At 38.7% G+C, this 20,719-nt stretch overlaps 1 protein-coding gene across 10 annotated transcripts in view; it reads right to left on the reverse strand.

Annotated features, from left to right (window-relative positions):
- Window positions 1–20,719, reverse strand: part of LOC122559589 (voltage-dependent calcium channel subunit alpha-2/delta-4-like) — a 483,398-nt gene that overhangs the window by 276,857 nt on the left and 185,822 nt on the right. For all 10 annotated transcript variants that reach the window (XM_043709329.1, XM_043709326.1, XM_043709324.1 and 7 more), the window contains 5 exons: window positions 20,370–20,437; window positions 19,504–19,549; window positions 12,830–12,927; window positions 3,313–3,406; window positions 1,612–1,707 (listed from right to left, as the gene is read on the reverse strand). In XM_043709329.1, the coding sequence (XP_043565264.1) occupies window positions 1,612–1,707; window positions 3,313–3,406; window positions 12,830–12,927; window positions 19,504–19,549; window positions 20,370–20,437 (402 nt within the window). The remainder of the gene's footprint in view (window positions 1–1,611; window positions 1,708–3,312; window positions 3,407–12,829; window positions 12,928–19,503; window positions 19,550–20,369; window positions 20,438–20,719) is intronic.

The raw sequence follows: 20,719 nt of genomic DNA on the forward strand, positions 1-20,719 counted from the left end.
TTAAATTGATAGTGCTTGTATTGTGACAAGTAGCAGATAGCAATCATGGAACCACACGAGAATCAAATAAATAAAGAAGCAATCTGATATATTTTTTAAACTTCTGAAAGAATTAAAAGTCTTTGCTGTTAATTGTAAAGTTATGGCAAGATAATTGTAAAAGCTCTAAGGAGATTGCCAGTCAAAATTTAAGCACCCTTTTGAATCATAGCATGTAGGAGGGGATCAGGGATACAAATACTTAAGCTGTAGAAAATCCATGACAATTTTTACTGCATCCCTAATAAAGAACAACAGATGTTAGATTGTGTGGGAGGAAAGGGAAATCTGACTGATATCCTCTCCCAGTTATATCCATATGGGTCTACAGCAAATTTATCACTACCTTAATCAAATATTAACAGAGGCTATTTCCTGTCCTTGGAAATGATGATTAAAAAAAGGTAGACGTAAATACATATCCTTTTACAATTTTGTTATACATAGCAAATACAGAAGGCTTTTTCATTTAAAGCTAATCTAGTAATGCCTGAAATGTAAAGTTGCAAATATTGCCAACAGCTGAATACTTAATTAACTGCTTTAAAGCTCAATAGAGAAGCTTAACTAATCTTAAAAAACATATTTTGTTAAATTTCCAGTAAATTATGAAATCCTTGCTGCAATTTATTTTACTTTTAGAAGGATGAAATGTGAGTACACATATTGCTATATGATCTTTGTGATTTATACATATCGTATATATGAAATATTATTTATTTAAGTTTGGGTTTTAAGTTTTGAGTTAATAATGTGTTTGTTTTCTGTATGCCTGAAGTTAATAGTTAACTGGTAAGTATTTATGTCACCATGGTGATTTCGTTTAAAACAGTTTGCATCTTAATGGGTTTGTGTCTCCTTAATAATTTTATGACTTAGCAGGGTGAACCATTGAGTTTTAAGGTTTGTTAGAAATGTCGAAACTTAGGGAGCATTTTTAAACTTAGGAGAAACACTGCTAGCTTGTTGGAAGAGATTTTGGAGTCAATTTTATTTTGTTTTGGGAATTTCTGTGAAGCACTTGTACAGAGATGCAAGAAAGGAAGAGTACTCCTGAGAAAGGGAGAATATAATGAAACTAGATCATCTCAGAGAAAGGAGTTAGTACTGGTTCCAAGCTTGAAGTGTTGGGATAAAACTCTGAAGAGGTTACTTGAAGGCGAATATATAAGCTCAGATATATGGTAGCTCTCAGCAAAAGCTATCAGCACCTTTAGTTCAGGAGTCAAAGTCACAGCTAAAATGGAGTTAAAGTCACAGTTACACAGTTACATTACATCTATCAAGATGTTTAAAAAAAGCAATTTTGGAGTGTTTAAAATTTTTTGACTTTTGTGTGATAAGTAAACATTGATTTATTCTATTTTATCTTAATTTGTTTTGCATAATAAACTTCTGTTTTATTGTTAAAACAAAATCTGGAATGCTGCATGCTTGTCTTTCAGTGAGAGACCATCACATTAAAATGAAAACAAAATATGCTCTATCAAGCCAGATATCAGTCTGGAATCTGACTTATCCAGTAATAACATCGGTTCAGATAATACCAATATTTGATTAAATTGCACCTACTTGTTTGAGCTCTTCTCCTTTCCTATAAAGGGGTAGCTTCGCATCAAGCCTGCACGAGTGCCCAGGAAAGCCATTTCAATGCCGTCTTCATTATTTCTGTAAAACAGTCAAAGAAACTTCATAATGAAGTTGACAAAATACATGTTTTTCTATTCATAATATCAGGATAAAAGGTTGGATTACCTTCACAGTGCATCCAACAAATGTCAGATAATAAAGGGATAATTGCTCAAGCTCTTAAATCAAAGTAAACCTGATTATATGCCACTAAACTATAAAGGTAAATATAAAACATAAATCAGAACCTCCGGATTCAATGAATATTTTTCACTTTTTTTCTATTCTACATACTTTATAAAAATTATTATTTATGATGACATCAAAGACTTAATGAATTAACAGAGCTTCAGACATACAAACAAATCAAAATATGGCAATCAACTGTCAATAGATTAATGAAGCCATAGGTAAACTTAGCAATAGGTACACTATGAGTATATCTGCACTAGATGGCCTATAGTAGTTCAAGGAAGTGACTCATGCCTCCTTCCCATGGGCAATTGGAGATGGGTAACGAAACTGGTCTTGCCAGTGATAAGAGTGGGGTGCCGGAAAAGCACAGCAGGTCAGGCAGCATCTGAGGAGCAGGAGAATCAGCGTTTCAGACAAGAGCCCTTCAGACAAGGATCATGATTCCTGATGAAGGGCTCTTGCCCAAAATGTCGATTCTCCTGCTCTCGGATGCTGTCTGACCTGCTGTGCTTTTCCAGCACCACACTCTCGACTCTGATCTCCAGCATCTGCAGTCCTCACTTTCTCCTTGCTAGTGAGACCCATGTCTCAAAAAAAATGAAAAAAAAAACAATCTGGAATGGAATAGTTTGCACCAACAATTAATTGAAACAGTAAGTGATAAAACAAATTAATCTAATGGGAACACCAAGAAGTTAATAATTTATTAAACATAAGTCAGCAATTACTCAAGCTGTTCCATAACAAGAATGCTGGCAAATACATTCATAGATTGGCAGATACAATCAAATTACAGCAACAATTAATCAGTGAACACACACCTAAATGAATATATTCATGGAGCAGGAGCCCCCCCACATAACCATACATTTTAATATTTCTGTTCACTTTTCTTTAGAGTCATAGAGTCGTAGGGATGTGCAACATGGAAACAGACCCTTCAGTCCAACTCGACCATGCCGGCTAGATTTCCTAATCTAGTCCCATTTGCCAGCACCTGGCCCATATCTGTCTGAACCCTTCCTATTCATGTACCCATCCAGTTGCCTTTTAAATGTTGTAGTTGTACCAGCCTCCACCACTTCATCTACCAGCTCATTCTATGCACACACCACCCTTTGCGTAAAAATGTTGCTCCTTAGGTCCTTTTTAAACCTTTCCCCTCTCACCCTAAACCTATGCCCTCTAGTTCTGGACTCCCCCACCCCAGGGAAAAGACCTTCTCTATTTATCCCAACCATGTCCCTCATGATTTTATAAATCTCCATAAGGTCACCCCTCAGCCTCCGACATTCCAGGGAAAACAGCCCCAGCCTGTTCAGCCTCTCCCTATAGCTCAAACCCTCCAAACCAGGCAACATCCTTATAAATCTTTTCTGAATCCTTTCAGAAAGGGGTTCTAAAACATACTTGACTATTAATGGAACTTTTTGTAATTGTCATACTTACTCAGAAATGTTCATGGCTATGGCTGTCCAGTAAGCTTCAATTGGAGCAGTTACTACAGCATCAAAGAGAACTTCTTGCAGCAGCTCCTCATCACCTTCATAAATGAATAAAGATTAAATAGATAAATACACAGAAAAACAGACTTATCTAGATTGACAAATTGACATAGAGAACTCAATACTAGATTTAAAAATACTTATGTCAACATGGAAAAATATAGTTCACAACTATTTGAAGGATATTTGCAATGTTGCATAAACATACCGATACTAATGAGACTGATTGATAAAGAACAGAAAGTGGAATAATATATAAATACGCCAAATAAACGGCATTTATGCTTTCTGAGTGTAAAATGCAACTTAATAAACAATTTAGATGCAAAAAAAACTCTTTCCTTATCCCTGTGATGAACTATGTTAACCAAAAATTTAAAAAAATAGTGGTTATGGGCAGAATCTTCCAAGCCCCTGTGGGAATTGGTGTGTTAGTTGGGAAAATAGGGTGAACTCGGCAGAAATGAGATTGTTGACATTGAGAATAAATAATCCAATTCTCCAACCAAGTTTTGAATGACGAGATGAGAATCTCAATACTGAATGATGAGAGAATTATTTGCATCCATCGGCCTACATTAGCCATTAGCACCTAATCCTGCTTTATTGACAAGGCAGTTTCCCATTATCCCACCAATCAAATAGAAATGAGATATTGACAATTCCCACATAAAAGTCAGAGTGGTATCTAGTGTCCAATATCAGTCCAGGGCTTGGACACAATCAGTCTGCTGCTTGGAACAATCAGGATCTGAGATCTGTATCACTGCAGTCCATAGAATGAACCACAGTAAGTCCTGCAGGTGGAGTTCAACCAGTTAGGAAATCATCAGTCAGAGAACTGCACATGGATCAGTCAGAGATCCATTCAATCTGCAGTCAGGGCTGTCCATCCAAGTAGATCGGGGATGGGCCATAGTCAGTCTTGGGGGTTGGCTCAATGAAAGTCAAGGAAGATTATTGGGGATCATTGCTGAGGTAAGGAAGTATTGCAAGGTAATTCCAGGTATTGAAGACAGAATGCTGGAATGTGGAGCAGACAATAATTTTGAAGGGACGAAACTCAATATATGATGGAATGATTGGAAGACCTCTTTCATATTGAAAAATCAATGGTTTAGTGGGCTTTTCAATCTTAAACCTTAGCCCATAGCACAGTCCAAGAAACTCCCACACACTCATTTTGCTGCAATGTTTCTTTTTCAACTATGGTGTGTCTTTTCTCTGAAACATAATATGTTATCTTTATTACTCAACCCTCTTGAAGGCAGCTAAGAGTCAATGACATTGCTGTAGGTCTGGGATTACGTGTAGACTAGACCAGGAGAAAAAGGGCAGGTTTCCTTCCTTAAAGTACACTAGTAAATTGGTGATGGTTACATGGTTATCATTAGACTAGCTTTTTGCTCCAGCTTTTTCTATTCAAATTCAAATTTCACCATCTGCCAAGGTAGGATTCAAACCCATATCCAGAAAACATTACTGTGGGATTCTGGATTACAAGTACAAAGGCATTACCACTATATCATTGCTTCGCCATTTAAGTCAGAGCAGGTCCTGATGGCTACAGCTTGCTAAATGCTGATCTCATCCATTGTGTGAATGCTGCTTCACAACAACTTCTCTGCATGTTCCAAAGCCATCTTCACAACTGACCTTGCAGCCATGCAAGTTGGCTTTGACAAACCATCATCTTGCCACATTATCATGCCTATTCTTTGACAAGCTCACACTTTATTTTGGACATTAGGGAGATCTATGACTTGCAAGCTTCTTCCAGCTCACTTTGTATGCAGATACACAAATGCATCTCAATTTCTGCACAGGGTCTTAGATTGTTTTCTTAGCATTCATTTGCTTTGGATTTGCTTGGATTTGCTTGCTGTGTGTTCTTCACATTGCTTTCTTAACACATACTCACTAACTTCAGCACTGACTTACTGACTGCTAACCTCTGCACATGATCTTGAGAGCTCAGTTACAGGCTACCAGTCTATGTATGACGCATATTGTTTTCTTCGAGCATAAGGACGTTTTGTGCTCAGTTACAGGCTTCTAGTCTTTGCGGCTTGCTATGCTTTTCAGCTCAGAGGGAGAAACGACAGCTTGTGATAGGGAGCTTGTGATGGAGGAGCATGACTACAAATTCATGGAAATTCTGAAAACATTGGAGGATGCAGACCAACCTTCAAGGACAATTGTGAATTTGCCCTAAACAGGCAATCTATCAGTACAATAGGGGGTGGTATGTCAGCTGTGCAGCACCATGCCATGTCAACATCACACCTGGCAGCTTCCATGGCAAAGTCAGAAGTCACACAACACCAGGTGGCAATATTGTGAAAATCAAAGGAAACAATCCTTAACAGCAAGAAGCAGTCCTATACTGTCAGTCAGGGGGTACCACAACTGTCAGTCAGGTGCATGATAATGCCAGTGACCAGGGAGACATGTCCTTGCAGTCCAGGGATTAGGGCACAGTCAGTCCTGCAGGTCAAATATAAGTAGTCTGGCAACTACTGGTAGGTCAGTCAAGGTATAGTGGAGATATTTGGTCAATAATGGTCAGAGGACCCATCAGGAGCAATCCTTGTAGTACTGAGGAATGCAGGCAACCTCAAGTCTTGGGAATGGGCTTCATTGTACTGCATCACTGAGAAAATGATGACAGTACCAGGAGTCAATTAGCGATAGTCAGGTGGGATCTCATAGAGAATAGAAGAGAACTGGGAGTGCGAGATGTAGGACAATTCAAGCAGATCATAGTAACTTTGTCTCCTTCATGGGAAGAATGTAGGATCAGTGACTGCGTGGGCATTTCCAAGGTCATGGGTTCAGGGGGCAAAGTGGAGACAGTAATACTTGCATAAAAGTGCTCAACAGAAATGGGGGAGGCGAAAAGCTCACAAGGGCCACAGGGCCAACAATATTCAAGGATGGTGGGAAATTTACACACCACAAGTGGAGCTAACAAGACACTCACACTGAACAAAAGTTGAAACCTTATCATGTCAGATCAAAAGTCAACTGTACAAAAATTATACAAAATGGCTGGAACAGCATGAAAAGTGAGCAGAATAAGTTGTTGTTACTTTCCTTCAGGGGTAGATTAAAACTCGGAATTGGAAACCCGACTAGGGTCAATTGCAGTAATCATAACTTCACTGATTCAGTAATGGCACCAATCTGGCTTCAATTTGCATTCATCAGTAGATCATCATTATCCAAGAGTGCATGTTAAAAATTATGACTTCAAGCAATCATTACTGTTATATTGTGTATACCAATTGCCTCCTCTTCACGTCAGCTCAGCAGCTGCAATAAGAACAAGGCATTTAAAGTGGAATCTGAATTTCCAGTTTCACAATCACCTTCAATAATGAGGAAGGCAATACTTTGTAGCTAGATTCACATATGGAACTGTAAGCATGTGAGGACATAGTTTATGACATGGAAAAGTGGTCTTTTATTTGAGGGAGTAGGTGCTATCATTTTGGTTTACTGCCAAGATTCTATGCCAACAGGAAAACTTTGGTTGCAAAATGTATAGGTGGATAGTATCAAATGCCTCAGGGCTCCTTATTAAGGTGTGACATTGGGAAGCCTCTGTGGCACTTTGTGCGAGGGCAATAACACGTCTTCATTGTGATGGATGTGATAAGAGTTCCTTCAATAAAACTGTGTTAACATTCCCAAATTCCCCACAGATTATTTGCTGTCACGTGGAGAATGCAGTGGCTAGAGTCATTGTGACCTTGATGTATCCCTCTTGAAGACAATGTAGAAGGAATCAGTAACTAACACTTCATCAATGAACCCCGAAGCATAGCAATGTCTAGTGGCCACTGAACAGCATGCAGAGGGAGAAGCAGCAGGTGAAGCTTCACCAAAGAGGCAGAGGAGAATATTGACATCCTGAATCTACAGATCTTGCTGATGTTTTTTTCAACTGTCTAAAACACAGTGCATGCACTGATTAAGGATATTCTAGCTATCATCTCTGGACTACATAATTTACTGGACCAGGGCTGATGTTCAGCAGGATTGGATGGCAATCCCATCCCAGTGGTTGTCAAGGTCAAGCTGTCCTGAACTTTTATGCCAGTGGTTCATTTCAAGATGAAATTGGGGACCTGTGTGGCACCTCCAATCCTCAACCCATAAATGTATCTGGGATGTAACTGATGCTATTTTATCAAGAGTACAACTGTCCTGAGTTCCTACCTCTTTCCAATGAACTTGGACCATACAAGGCTGGCTGCTGGAAGACAAGTGCTACCCCCTTCGAACATGGCTAATGCCACCTTTGCAAAACCCTGAGTCTGAGACAGAACTAAGTTACAATTTTGCTCGCACTTCCACAACAGCCAAAATGGAACAGACAATCGGCCTCCTTAAGATGGGGTTTTACTGCCTGGATCACTCCAGTGGAACTTTGCAGGATACCCCAGAAAGGATTGCCTGCAAGAAAATGGCATACAATGCCCTTGATTGGAGCAGCCAAAAGGGAATGCTCTGTAATCAGGCAAAATGGGGGAACAACAATCTCCTGAGAATGAAGGTGAAGACAAGGACTTACAAATTCAGACACTTACAGCACAGCAGACATTTAGCCTGCTGGGTCCATGCTCATCAACAAATGTCTCATTCACTAATTACATTTTTCAGCTTTTGGCCCATAGACTGGAATAGATTTGAATGTCTAAATTGTGTTCAAATGTTGAGAGATTCTGGCTCAATCATCCTTTCAGGCATTGAATTTCAGACTCCCACCATCCTCTTACTGAAACAAAGTTCTCCTTAACCCTTCCCTAAGCCTTCTACTTCTCACCTTAAATCTAGACCTCCAGTTCTGACACCTCTACTTATCTTCTTATTCATTTAACCCCCTCATAATTTTATAAAAGATAAAGTTGTCATAGTCCTAGAAGGCTGCTCTCTCATGAGGGAGAGAGATGACTGTCATCAGTTTAGCCTGAGGATCATCACACTTCAGGCAAGGAGTGGGTTTGATAAGGGCAGGATCTTCATAGTAACCTCAACCAGTTCAGGAACTGAACCTGTGTAGTTTGTATCTCTCTGCATTGCAAGGTAGCTGGCTAAGCAACTGATTAACTTATACACATTTAGTGGATTGCTACCAACCTTCACTATTCTCAAGAAAACAATCCCAGTCGATGCAATTTGTTCTTGTGTCTCAGATCCTTCTGCCTGAGCAGCATTGTGAAATTAACTAGGAAAATGGTCCAAGAATGCAAAAACAAGTTGAACTCAAGAGGCCAAAAATAACTGAACTGAAACTCACTTGCTGAGTTTGGGCTACATCTAATTGTTTAACGATCCACTGTAGTGGGCCTTCATATTTGGGAATAACTCTGGAAGTGATTGGGAAGACTGCATGTTGCTCTGGATCTCAGAATGTTACAGGCTTGAAGCTCTGCTGCTCTCCTGTTATTTTCCATTTTGGCACTCTGATTCTCAACCCTAGTTTGCACTGGTTGCTTCCTGGTGAATTTAGAGTCTTTCTTCTTTTGACTTCTATCTTCTGTCAAAGTATTTCTGTGGTTTGCTACCATTCTAGACTTTTCTTCAATACTTACTGTTTTTCTTTAGTTTCTATTTTATCTTTGCTATAATCTGCTGTCACTATGTTTGCCTTGTTATTGTTATGTTATGGCTTGACTCTCTTTCAAATAACTCTTCTGCAATCTGCATTCATTTCAAGAAGACCCTTTCACTTATTTGCTTGCTACTCACGCATTTAGAGTTCTATATAAGCTTACGGCGTTCTCTCCATGACATCCTGCTCCAGATTCTTTCCACATCCCACAAACCACAAGCTTTCTGTTTTACAAGCTGCAGATGGTCTAAGCATGCACCTCCTGGTTTTCCTCCTCACCTAACTACACCATGACCCTTGAGTCTTATTCCTTTCAGAAACACAGCAATTGTATTCTGATGATGCAGTGGTGAAAAAGCAAGAGGGAAGAGCAAAAAGATAGTCATGCAAGGAAATCCCATCACTTGCTCTAACATTCATAGCCATCAACTATGATAATTACACTGCATGTAATTTAGAAGATAGCTTAGAAATTGAATGTGTCCTCTTCCAAATGCATTTTGATTTAACCCTTCCCCCCTCACCTTTGATGGTCTGCATTCCCCTTAATGGGCTTTGTTTGTACATTAATCAACCAGAACACATGGGTGAATTACTGATGGTGATTAATTAGAGAAAAAATACTACAGGTAATTTGGTGCTGGAGGGATAAAAACATTCAGTTCTGTGCAAGAGCATTTCTGGATATAAATGAAAGAAACAGAATGTGCACGTAGGGGCTCAGATGCCAGATCTCCAGAGGTCAAGATCACACAAGAGTTCCTCATGTCAGAAAATTTGATTGCAATTCCAAGGATCTGACACACTTGCATGGTCACACAGTAGCTACACATTGAAAGAGTGTAATCCCTTGCAAATCATCTACATGTCATACATGTTGATGTGTGACACTCCAAAGCAATGTGTATGCAACTAAGGGATCCTGTACTATGGGGATACCTACAATCTCTACAAAGTCACGTGCCCAATCTGCCTAAAGAGTAAGAATGAAATATTTTCTACTGTATTGGAATACAGAGTCTCAGCAACCTCCTTTTGTGAAAGTTGATGGCAAATTTGGAAATGCTGCAAATGTCACCTCTTCTAGCCTTGAAAGATCTAGGTCCCTAAAATGTTACAGTCATGGTTTCTTCATAAGCATTGGTAATGCCATCCTTGTCAGATTTAGGGTGGAACTCTGGCTGCAATCTAGTTCCACACTTCGATGATGATGTTCTTATCAAAGTGCAAATGTTTGACACTCTGTTTCTTACTGATGATCAGGTGGGTGAATTTCTACTTGAACCTCTTGGGTGGATATGGGCATCTTCTCTCTCTCTCTCTCCACCTCCTCCCTCTTCTACCAGCTCATCTAGCTTTGTGTCACCTCTGTTCATTATTATGGTGAATTCATGCCACTGTAGGTATATCCAGAAGCACATGGTTTTGTGCAGAGTTCTTGAAGTCAGGATAAAGTCTTTTAGCAAGTGCTAAAACACTCTGTAGAGAATTTAGCAACTTCAGAGAACTTTAAAATCAGAAAATTCCTCTAACATCGTAGCTGGTGAAAATCAATCTGCAATTTTCATGTGGAAGTGGACGATGATCCCTCTAAATAGAAATTGTAGGGGAGTCCTTTAAGCTGATTTAAGGAATGCATTAACTGGAGCATTGTTCTCTAAAAAGACAAGGCTGGCATTAAACCAGAAGTGCACACTGATTAAGATCACAGTCTGCTTACTCTGCATGCTTCAGGCAGAAGCTTCCTGCATGCATGATAATATCCTCTCTAAATTGTCCTTCGAGCAACTCATACTACAAATGTGTCAATGTTTTAGAGCCAAAACAGTATTCACAATGATAAAAAAACAAAAACTAAGGAGCCAAATTCAGCATCCAGCCTCTATAACAACACCACTATTATGTTAATTTCAATATAACAAGCAGAAAGGATCTGGACATTCTTGTGCCTGAAATGCAAAATGATAGCATGCAGGTGCAGCAAGTAAATAAGAAGGCAAGTGGAATTTTAATCTATATTGCTTTGGATTGGTGTTGAAAATAGAGACGATTTGTAACAACTGTACAATGTGTCAATGAAGCCACACTTAGAATACTGTGTACAACTTTATCCTTTACAGAAGGATATATTGGCACGAGATGGACTTCAAAAGAGATTCACTAGGCTGATTCCTGAGATGAAGGGATGAATTTATCATTAATAGCTAAATGGCTAGGAATTTATTTATTAGAATTTAGAAGAATGAGAGTGATGTTATTGAAACATAGACAATTCTAAGGGGGCTAAATAGGGTAGAATCTTGAACTAGGGGACGCAGTTATAGAGTATGAGGACACTCATTTAAAAGTCAGAAAAAATTTATTATTTTAGAGAGTAGTGAATCTCTGAAATTCCCTACTCTAGAGAGCTGCAGAGGCTAGATCATCAAAATAATTTAAAGTGAAGATAAATAGATTTTGAAATATGGTGGAGTTGAGGGCTATGAGGAGTTGGCATGAAAGAGAAGTTGAGGTTGCAGACACTACAGCCATGATCTTATAGAATGGAGGTTAGAGGGGTTGAATGGCCAACACATGCTCCAAATTCTTATGTTCTTATTTTGCTTGTCATACATAGGACCTGCCACTTCAAAATACATCCAGGCAGTCATAGATAAATGGGAATTATCTATATAATTCTTCCAAACAGAAGGCTGCAGCAAACTATATGTGTAAGCAATATTTAAGGTGTAAAAGCCACTAGTTATACCTTGTTATTTATCTCCACAATGAGAATGTCAATGCATCATACATCTTGGTTCATAATTTGATGTGAAGACAAACTCAAAGGTAATAGCACTTGAGTTATTTATGCACAAATGATACTGCAACATCAGGGGAAGGCAAATGTGTTGCTCAACGTAAAGATCAAATATTTGCAGTCCTAGATATACCACCACACCATTTGTAAAAACAGCATCTATCTAGTTAGCCATTGGAATGCATTGAACAATGTGAAACTGCTGTCCTTGCACAACAGAGATAAACTAAACTGAACACAGAAAGTGATTCTTTTCATTTCAGGCGAAGTACTCTTTAACCAATGAAATAAAAGTGTTAATTAATGCCTCTCAGGTACTGAAAATTAACTATTGTCACTGTTGAATTGCATTTCTTCAGGTTTTCAAAGTTGTTGCAGATTTCTTAAAAATTCACAATCCTTCAATTTAATTTGTGAGTGGGAAACACAGTTCTTTGCCCTGATTACTCATATGCCAGATGCTGTTTCCTCTCGCTACAATGTTAAGAATGAGCTCAACAAATTGACATACTAAGATTTATAAAACCTAAACATGTAAGGGCAAGCGTAACTAATTGTAGATGCCATTCGATGCCCTGCCATGACAACTAATGAACCCCTGTGCTCTGGAACTGACAGCATAGCAATGCTAATATGTGGGAGTTACATTGTAAATTCACTGGCAATGCAGAAGAAAGCTATTTCAACTATGCTTGATTTAACACATGAATTTCCTGATTGCTGCTAGATTCAGAACTTTTGTGGATTGCCTTGTTTCTCTGCATGGCACCTGGAAACTAACTGTTTACTGGATACAAAGTAAGGAATATCTTCCCCCAAAGGCATTTACAAGCTTAGATTCCTGTACCACTTTACAATAAGTAGTCATTTAACTGACAAAGCTTAATTGAGTCTTTTTATAAATGCAGCTATTTTCAGTTGATGACACTAGACTTTCCTTGTGATGAGAAAAATATAGAGTTTTGCAGACTATTCAGTTGCTGTTACTTACACCATCAATAGGTTCAAGATATAGATCATGTTCTATGTGATTATACTCACATTCTAAATCTGGTTCCTGTCCAGTAAGATAACGAATTACAGCCTCTTTTTGTGATAGTTTGCGATGGTCTGGATCAATGTCAGTTACACAATAAATCCTATCAGGAAGGGATAAGCAAAGATTCCATCAGTTACATTTACAATTTTCATCAAAGCCTGAGTTTTTAAATCCATTGGTGTTCAAAAATATATTAGCTTCAATTAACTACAAATATGGCATCCCGCTAAATAAATTAATGCATTAAATTACTGGTAAGAATGTAAAATAATACACCATAATTAGCCATGATTCATTGGTAGCTCTCTTTCTTTTGATTAGAAACCCCATATGTATTTTGATTGATCCCACGTTTATTGTTCTAATGAACAATGCTGAATACACTTCATGAACTCAACTTCAAATCTATCATTGCCAATTTGATGTGTTCAATCTATATGATGATTAAAATCACCCACATTGGTTGGAAGCATCTCTTTTCAAGTTCCCATCTTTGCTTGATTTATGCTCTTGACTGACTGCTTAGCTATTTTTCAGGACTATATAGTGCTCCCCCAAGTGACTTAATTGTCTTGCTATTTCTTGTCTCCAACTAGACTGATTCTATCTTACTTTTCTGAGAAGATTTTTCCTTAACAATAATAAAACAAAACTGAAACAGACATAAACTGAAATTTCTCTCCACAAATGCTGCCAGACCTATTGAGTTTCTCCTGTAATTCCTCTGTTTATTTGATTTCTCACTAGTGTGATAATTAAATCTTTTATTATCAGATACCTCAGCCACTTTTCCTTCCTAGGCAAAAGTGAGGATTGCAGATTCTGGAAATCAGAGTCTAGATTAGAAGGGTACTAGAAAAGCATAGCAGGTCAGGCAGCATCCGAGGAGCAGGAAAATCGACGTTTCGGGCAAAAGCCTTTCATCAGCCCCCCATTTTTCCTTCCTGTCTATCCTTCTAAATTGACAAATTGCCTTCTATATTGTCATGTTGAGTAGACACGGGTGTGTTGCAATTTTAAAATAAAAATAACATTAGTGTGTACTATTTTAAAAGGCTAATGTTAACCTTTAAGATAGGTGTCACAGGACACCAAACATTTGGAACTTCAATTGCCCACATTTCTGGAAGCTTCTAAAAGTGGACTACCGAGGATAGCCTTAGACAAACTCTTTGTGGATGTCACATCAGCAAGTTTCAAGAACCATTCCAAAATAAGTAGGGGAATAAGATTTCAGACGTCTTCAGATCTGCCAGGTAACAAAAGAAAGCTAACAACATTGATTATGCACAAGCAGTTGCTAAAGATCTCAATATGTCTCTGTTGTATATCAATGGTCCTGACTATGGGAATTGGCAGCTGCTTCATTAATAGGAAAATAACTATTGATTGCTCTCCATGTTGTACCACTGGCTAGAGGTCACATAACCAAAACTCTGATTTAAAAAAAAATCTTTTGATTGTGTACAGAAGTAATAACAGAAGAAACATCACAACAAAAAAAAGGCTGTACATTGGGCCTTTACAGAGACAAAGTGCTTAAAGCTTAAAAGCTCTTCAAAACCTTTTCCAAAAGTGATGATGAGTTCACTTGGAAAAAGAAAATGGCCCTCTAACTACAAGAATTACCAACACAGCCTATCCTATCTACTTTGCAGCCCGAATTCCAAGGAATCCTGTCTTCAGGTATCTGGACTCAGATTAACTTCAACTCCAGAATGCAAAAGCTCCCCTCCTTCACCAGATTCATACATTCACATGAAATGTTATTTATGCTTGGTCTAATGTACTATAGCAGTGAAACCCTTTTGTTTTACTGCATCATTCTTGTTTATATGTGGCATGTATAAAATAGCCATAAACTTTTCCAGTAAATTGTGGGAATAAATAATGCTTCTTGTTTGAAAATCTTTTAAGTTCAAAGTCTGTGAGAAGATTTGTAGCTCGGGTACTCGTTGTTGTGATTCTGTTCGCCGAGCTGGGAATTTGTGTTGCAGACGTTTCGTCGCCGTGCCGCCCTAACAAGTCCCCACTGACCCTCCGAAGAGCAACCCACCCCCTCTGACTAATGGACCTAACACTATGGGCTATTTAACATGGCCAATTCACCTGACCTACTGTGGGAGGAAACCGGAGCACCGGGAGGAAACCCACGCAGACACGGGGAGAATGTGCAAACTCCACATAGACAGTCACCTGAGGCTGGAATTGCACTTGGGACCCTGGTGCTGTGAGGCAGCAGTGCTAACCACTGAGCCACCGTGCTGCCTTTTCTTCAGCACTTTGTCATTATTTCAAATTTTTAGCACCCACAAAACTTTGCTTTTAATTTACTATTTTAATTCACTGCCACTTCTCTTCCTGGAATGTCTATTTTGAAGACATTCTGGCTCTATCTCTCTATTCCATTTTACAACTTGTTTTCTGCATTACTTTCTGTTTCTTCCTAGTGTTCGATAATGCGTCCACCAAATCTTTCATTGGTAACAAATACATCTCCTTCCTCATTGTTTGATTTGCCCCATGTATTTTCTAACTGAAGTTCTGGCCTTTGTGTTCTGAATTCACACAAGAATGCAGAGTTTTCTGAAACATACAATGTTCATCAGACAGCTGTGCGCCACCACTGGCACATTCTTGATCTCTGTTTTCAGCAGTACTGCCTCATGTTATTTCAAAGCACTTGTAGTCCCCAGTTCCATTTCATTCTTCACCACATTTGACAATTCAATAATAACTTTTTTTCTTCTTTTCACATGTGTTAAGGAACACAAGTTCCAATAACTGATGGATACCACTGTGACTCTGGATCTTTCCTCCTCCCCTTCCTTCTGACTGCATCCCTTTTTCTAATTCTTCTTCACATTGCGTCTTTACTACACAATCTGACCTTTCACTTTTCAATGACAATTGATTCAGGTTCAGCAAAGGACTCAGGTTTGCCCCTTACTGCCTGCACTTCAATGAATTTCAGGCACAACATGACATTTAACTTGTCTTCTGTCACTTTTTTTTGCCTTTTTCTTTGGGCAGTGTTCCTCTCCTCACTCCATGGACTTATTCATCGATCTCCAATACTTTTCCTCAACCTGGATCTCTCCTTCTGCCTTGATCTCTTCATCAAGAACAGTCAATGTAACATTGGTTGCCTTAAATTCTCTGTTCTCCTCACCCACTCTAATGTGTCACCCTCTGAATTTGCTGCATTCTGTTCTCTCAGATCTAACTCTGGCTTGTTACCAAATCTTCCAATAAAAGTGCTGTAGTGTCATCTGGCATGCTGACTTCTACCTTGCAGAGGCTGAGTGGCAACCTCAGGCACTTTCTCCAGCCTCCTTTTGAAATATACCCCCCACTATTTAACATTGAGCTATTTTTACTAGACTCTCAATGACCTCATCTCCTCTGGAACTGTCTCCTGCACAGCTTTCCACTTCATAGTTCCCCAACTCTGTACAGCTTACTTCAACCTTCTTTCCAAATTACAAAAGCAGGATTGCCTTGGCAGACCATCAGTTCGGCCTGTTCCTGTTCCACTTATTTTTTCCGATCATGACTCTCTCCTTTCTCTCCTTGTCCAGTCTCTTCCCACAAAACTTGTGATTCTTCTGATGCCTTACAGAGATTCCACAATTTCCAGTTTTCTGGACTATTCTTCTCAATCTTGGAAGAGCTTGGACATCTCTATCCCAGTTCACAATTGTCACAAAGCTAGTCATTTTTTTCTAAAAGCTGTTCCTTGGCTCAAGGAGATTCAGCCCTAGATTGTCACAGAGGTGTCATAAACCAGGCTGGGTTCTGATCAGACTGGTTTGGTACAGAGATGAAAAGGATTTTGAGAGGCCATTTGTTTCTATGTAAACAGATAAGACTTCAGACCAAAGTGCTGAAAATGTGTTGCTGGAAAAGCGCAGCAGGTCAGGCAGCATCCAAGGAACAGGAGAATCAACGTTTCGGGCATAAGCCCTTCTTCAGACCAAAGTGATCATGTTGTAGAAGTGACCTGTAGAATGAAAGGGGATTGGTCAGCTCTCTGGCTGAGCAGTTTAGTTCAGTCCAGAACTGGTTGGGAGTTCAACAGTGAGCTGTGTGGAAATTCTCTCTTCTGCACTTCTAACTTCAACCTGTAAGCATCTGACCTTTTTTTGTACAATGTTTTAAAGGGGTTTGCTTATTCGGACTGTTGTGTATATTCATAACAGCATAATTAAGTCTAGTTTGATAAGCTGAGTTCTGTCGGGGTTCTTTATTCTGTACTTGTGTTTCATTGTGTAATTTTATGAATAATTTTTTGTCTGTTTTAAACCTGGTAGTCAACCTCACTAACTTACTCCGGGCAATTTTCACTGTACACTTACTGAAACAAATTGCAAAGTTATGGTCTGGACTACCTGCTTAAGAATTTTTTGAGTGGTCTGGCCTAGTCCTTCACACAATGGTCTGAAGACTTGCTGCCTCTTCAATGAAAAAAGCCTGAATAGTCCCTCCTTCACTGGGCTGCGCTCATTCTCACTTTGAACAACTTCTCTTTTAGCTTATCTATTTTTTCTCCAGGTTAAATGAGTACTCACACAGGTCCAAGTTATGCTTGGTGGGGTTTGGGGGGATTGGGGGTGGGTGGGGGTTTCTCCATGGAGTATATGGAATATTCATTGTTTGAGCCATACTTGGTTCACCTCCCACAACTCTAGCCCAATACTTTGATTATATCATTGACGCTGCTTCCATTCTTGTCCAGATTTGCAAAAACATCATCAATTTTGCTTCCAATTTCCATCATTCTCACCTTCTACAGAGAAGGGAATTCCACAGATTTGCAAATCTTTGGGTGAAGTTCCTATGCAACTCAGTCCTAAATGTGCTCCCCCTTATTTTGAGGCTATGCCCCCTAGTTCTTCCAGGTGAAATGGTGATTTACTTGTACTTCTTTCAATCTACTGTATTCACTGCTCACAATATTGTCTTTTTTATACTGGTGAGTCCAAGCATTGACTGGATTACTGCTTTGTGATACACCTGCACTCTGTCTGCAAAAATGACCTCAACCTTCCGGTTGCTTTCATTTCAATACACCATCCTGCTGTCATGTTAATATTTCTGTCTCAGACCTGCTGCAAAGCTCCAGTAAAGTCCAATGCAATTAGCATCTCATTTTCTGTTTAGATACTTTATCGACAGCAGAACTCATCATTGTGTTCAACAATTTCCAACCATGAATTCTGTCCTCGATTTTGACTATTCCTCCCTCCCTCTTTCCAGTGTATGGGTTTGCACTCAGCAGAGATGATCTATTTTCTGCTATTAACACCTACCATTAACACCTCCTCTTCATCTATAGCTTTTCTGTACCAACATTAGCATTCCCTTTGTCTTTTGCTCTGGACATGTTTCTCATCTGTTATATTTGGTTCTCATCCACCTTTTCCCTACAGCATAAATTCCATCACTTTGCCAGATGCTTCGGTTCTGAAAAAGAATCACACTGGACTTGAAACATTAAGACTGTTTCTCTCTCCACAGATCTGCTCCATTTCTCTAGCACTTCCTGCTTTTATTTCAGATCTCAGCATCCATAATGGTCTGCTTTTATTATTTGCTGTTTAAATGGTGGAACCCCCCTGGGCGGCGTTGTCGAGTTTGGGCCAGTCAGCTTGAAAACAATCGGATCTTGCTCTGGGTTTCAGTTAACTACACAAACTGACAGATTGAGAGTTTCTTTTTAAATAAACCCAAAGGTCAGAAAAAAAATCCAAATGACAGATTTCCAAAATCCCTTTGGTGGAAATCTGCCATTTGGTGGAAATCTGTCATCCCTGTTCTTGAATCTAACTCTCTGATCTAAGTGATTCTATGCCAATATGCTGATGATTCAAATTTGTTCTTAGGAATGTCTTTCTCTCTACCTACTCTCAGACATTGAAGATCTTAAGACAGTTGCATCTTGTGCAATAACTAGCTTATGAACTCTGGAGAGTGTCTGTTGTTGTTGGAGTTATAAGGTCTCCATGCTGTTGTTCAGATAATGTTACTTTTTTATTACTTAATTAAAGTACACTCGAAATTACTATGCAATATTGACAGCAAGAATTAAGCTTATTAATTAATTTAATTGATTAATTAAACAGTTAATTAAATATATCAATGACCCAGCACTGTTGATAGCGTTGCTGGGCTTTAAGAATGAAGTCAGTGAATTTAAATCATACTTCAGAGACTTGATCATTAAGTTAGACAGTCTACTGCCGTGTTAAGGGAATGCTGCACAGTTAGGGCATGGGAGCAGGAGGGAGAGAAACAGCCTTTCTAATAAAATATTAAACCTGTGGCCCCAATTCCTCTCTCAGACTTTCCCAGGACACCATTAAAAGGAATGGGAGTATTCTTCCTAGTGTCAAGATCAACATTTATCCATCAAATAACACTTAGATCATTAATCTGGTCAATATCAAATTGCAGGATGTGTGTTCATGTTATGCATAATTGATTGCTACATTTCTATTTTGTATTAAACTATTTCAGGATATCCTGAGTTCTGAAAGGTACTCGATAAATATAAGTCCTTTTCTTCTAATGGGAATGTGTATGTCAATCACAAGTGGACATCAGTATAATAGTCTACTTGGCTGAAGTTCAATTATATAATCGATCTTACAATTTGGAATTAAAACTATCTTACCATTCGTTTGCAAGTGTCAGGTCAGGTTGGTCTATGTCATGCAACCCTGAAATGCAAAATAAAAAAAAAATTAATTCTCCTAAATTTCTCTACATTATACTTTTTAAAATGACTCCCAATTGTGATTACTTGAAAATGAATGTTAGTATTTGTGGGTGCCCAAATGCTGCAAAACCTGCTGAGTTTCTCCAATATTTGCTATTTATATTTCAGATTTTCAGCATCTGCAGCACTTTACTTTTATTTTAGGCCTAGAATGCCCGGTGTTAAATATTATTGACTTCAAAGGTTACATCAATTTGTTGAGAATGAACGTTTAAAATCTTAGTAAATAAGTGTCAGCAACAGTCAAAGGAAAGAGACAACATACAACATAAGAAATGATCGAGAACAATGAAAATAAGCATTTGGACAGCCCGTGTTTTCAAGTCACCTCGCTGGATTCAACTCTGGTTCTGACTGAGGGGTGAAAGCTTCCATTATCTGCCATCTGCACCTACGCTGGTCCCCAACCTTTGTTTCTTTCTGCTTACACATGCTTGTGCATTGGTTACTGCGATACATTCAATCTCAGATATCTCAAATTTGTCTTACCACTGGATTCATATGTGATTGGCAAAGAGAGAAGCCTACCTTATTTTACCTTACTCATTTGCTGGTGTCATTCATCTTCTGTGTTATTTTTCAAATTTCAGTATACAAATAACCATTGTAAGAAAGAGCTGAACTTTCATTTGCTAAATATAGTGTTAGGTTATTGATCCAATGTACTGGGTATCAGTATTCTGATTGATGTAAAAGGATTTTTAATGCTAATAGCCTATGATCTAATGATAATTTACTGTATTCAAGCAGTACATTCTCACCTTCTTCCACAGATATGTTTCCAATGAACAGAGATTCGCCATGTCCTCTTGTAAGAACAATACACAGACTGAAAATAAAATAATTAAATTATAAACATGATATTATATCAATATTCTACCCAACCTGATAGTATCTTTATTATGAGCTGTATGAGGTGTTTATGTTTGTACTCAGGGTATGCAGAAGATACTTGCAAATAGGCCACTATACAGCTTTGGATTAGTGGTGCTGGAAGAGCACAGCAGTTCAGGCAGCATCCGAGGAGCAGCAAAATCGACGTTTCGGGCAAAAGCCCTTCATCAGGAATAAAGGCAGAGAGCCTGAAGCGTGGAGAGATAAGCTAGAGGAG

Source organism: Chiloscyllium plagiosum, chromosome 19 (assembly GCF_004010195.1).
Source record: "Chiloscyllium plagiosum isolate BGI_BamShark_2017 chromosome 19, ASM401019v2, whole genome shotgun sequence".
Classification (NCBI taxonomy): domain Eukaryota; kingdom Metazoa; phylum Chordata; class Chondrichthyes; order Orectolobiformes; family Hemiscylliidae; genus Chiloscyllium; species Chiloscyllium plagiosum.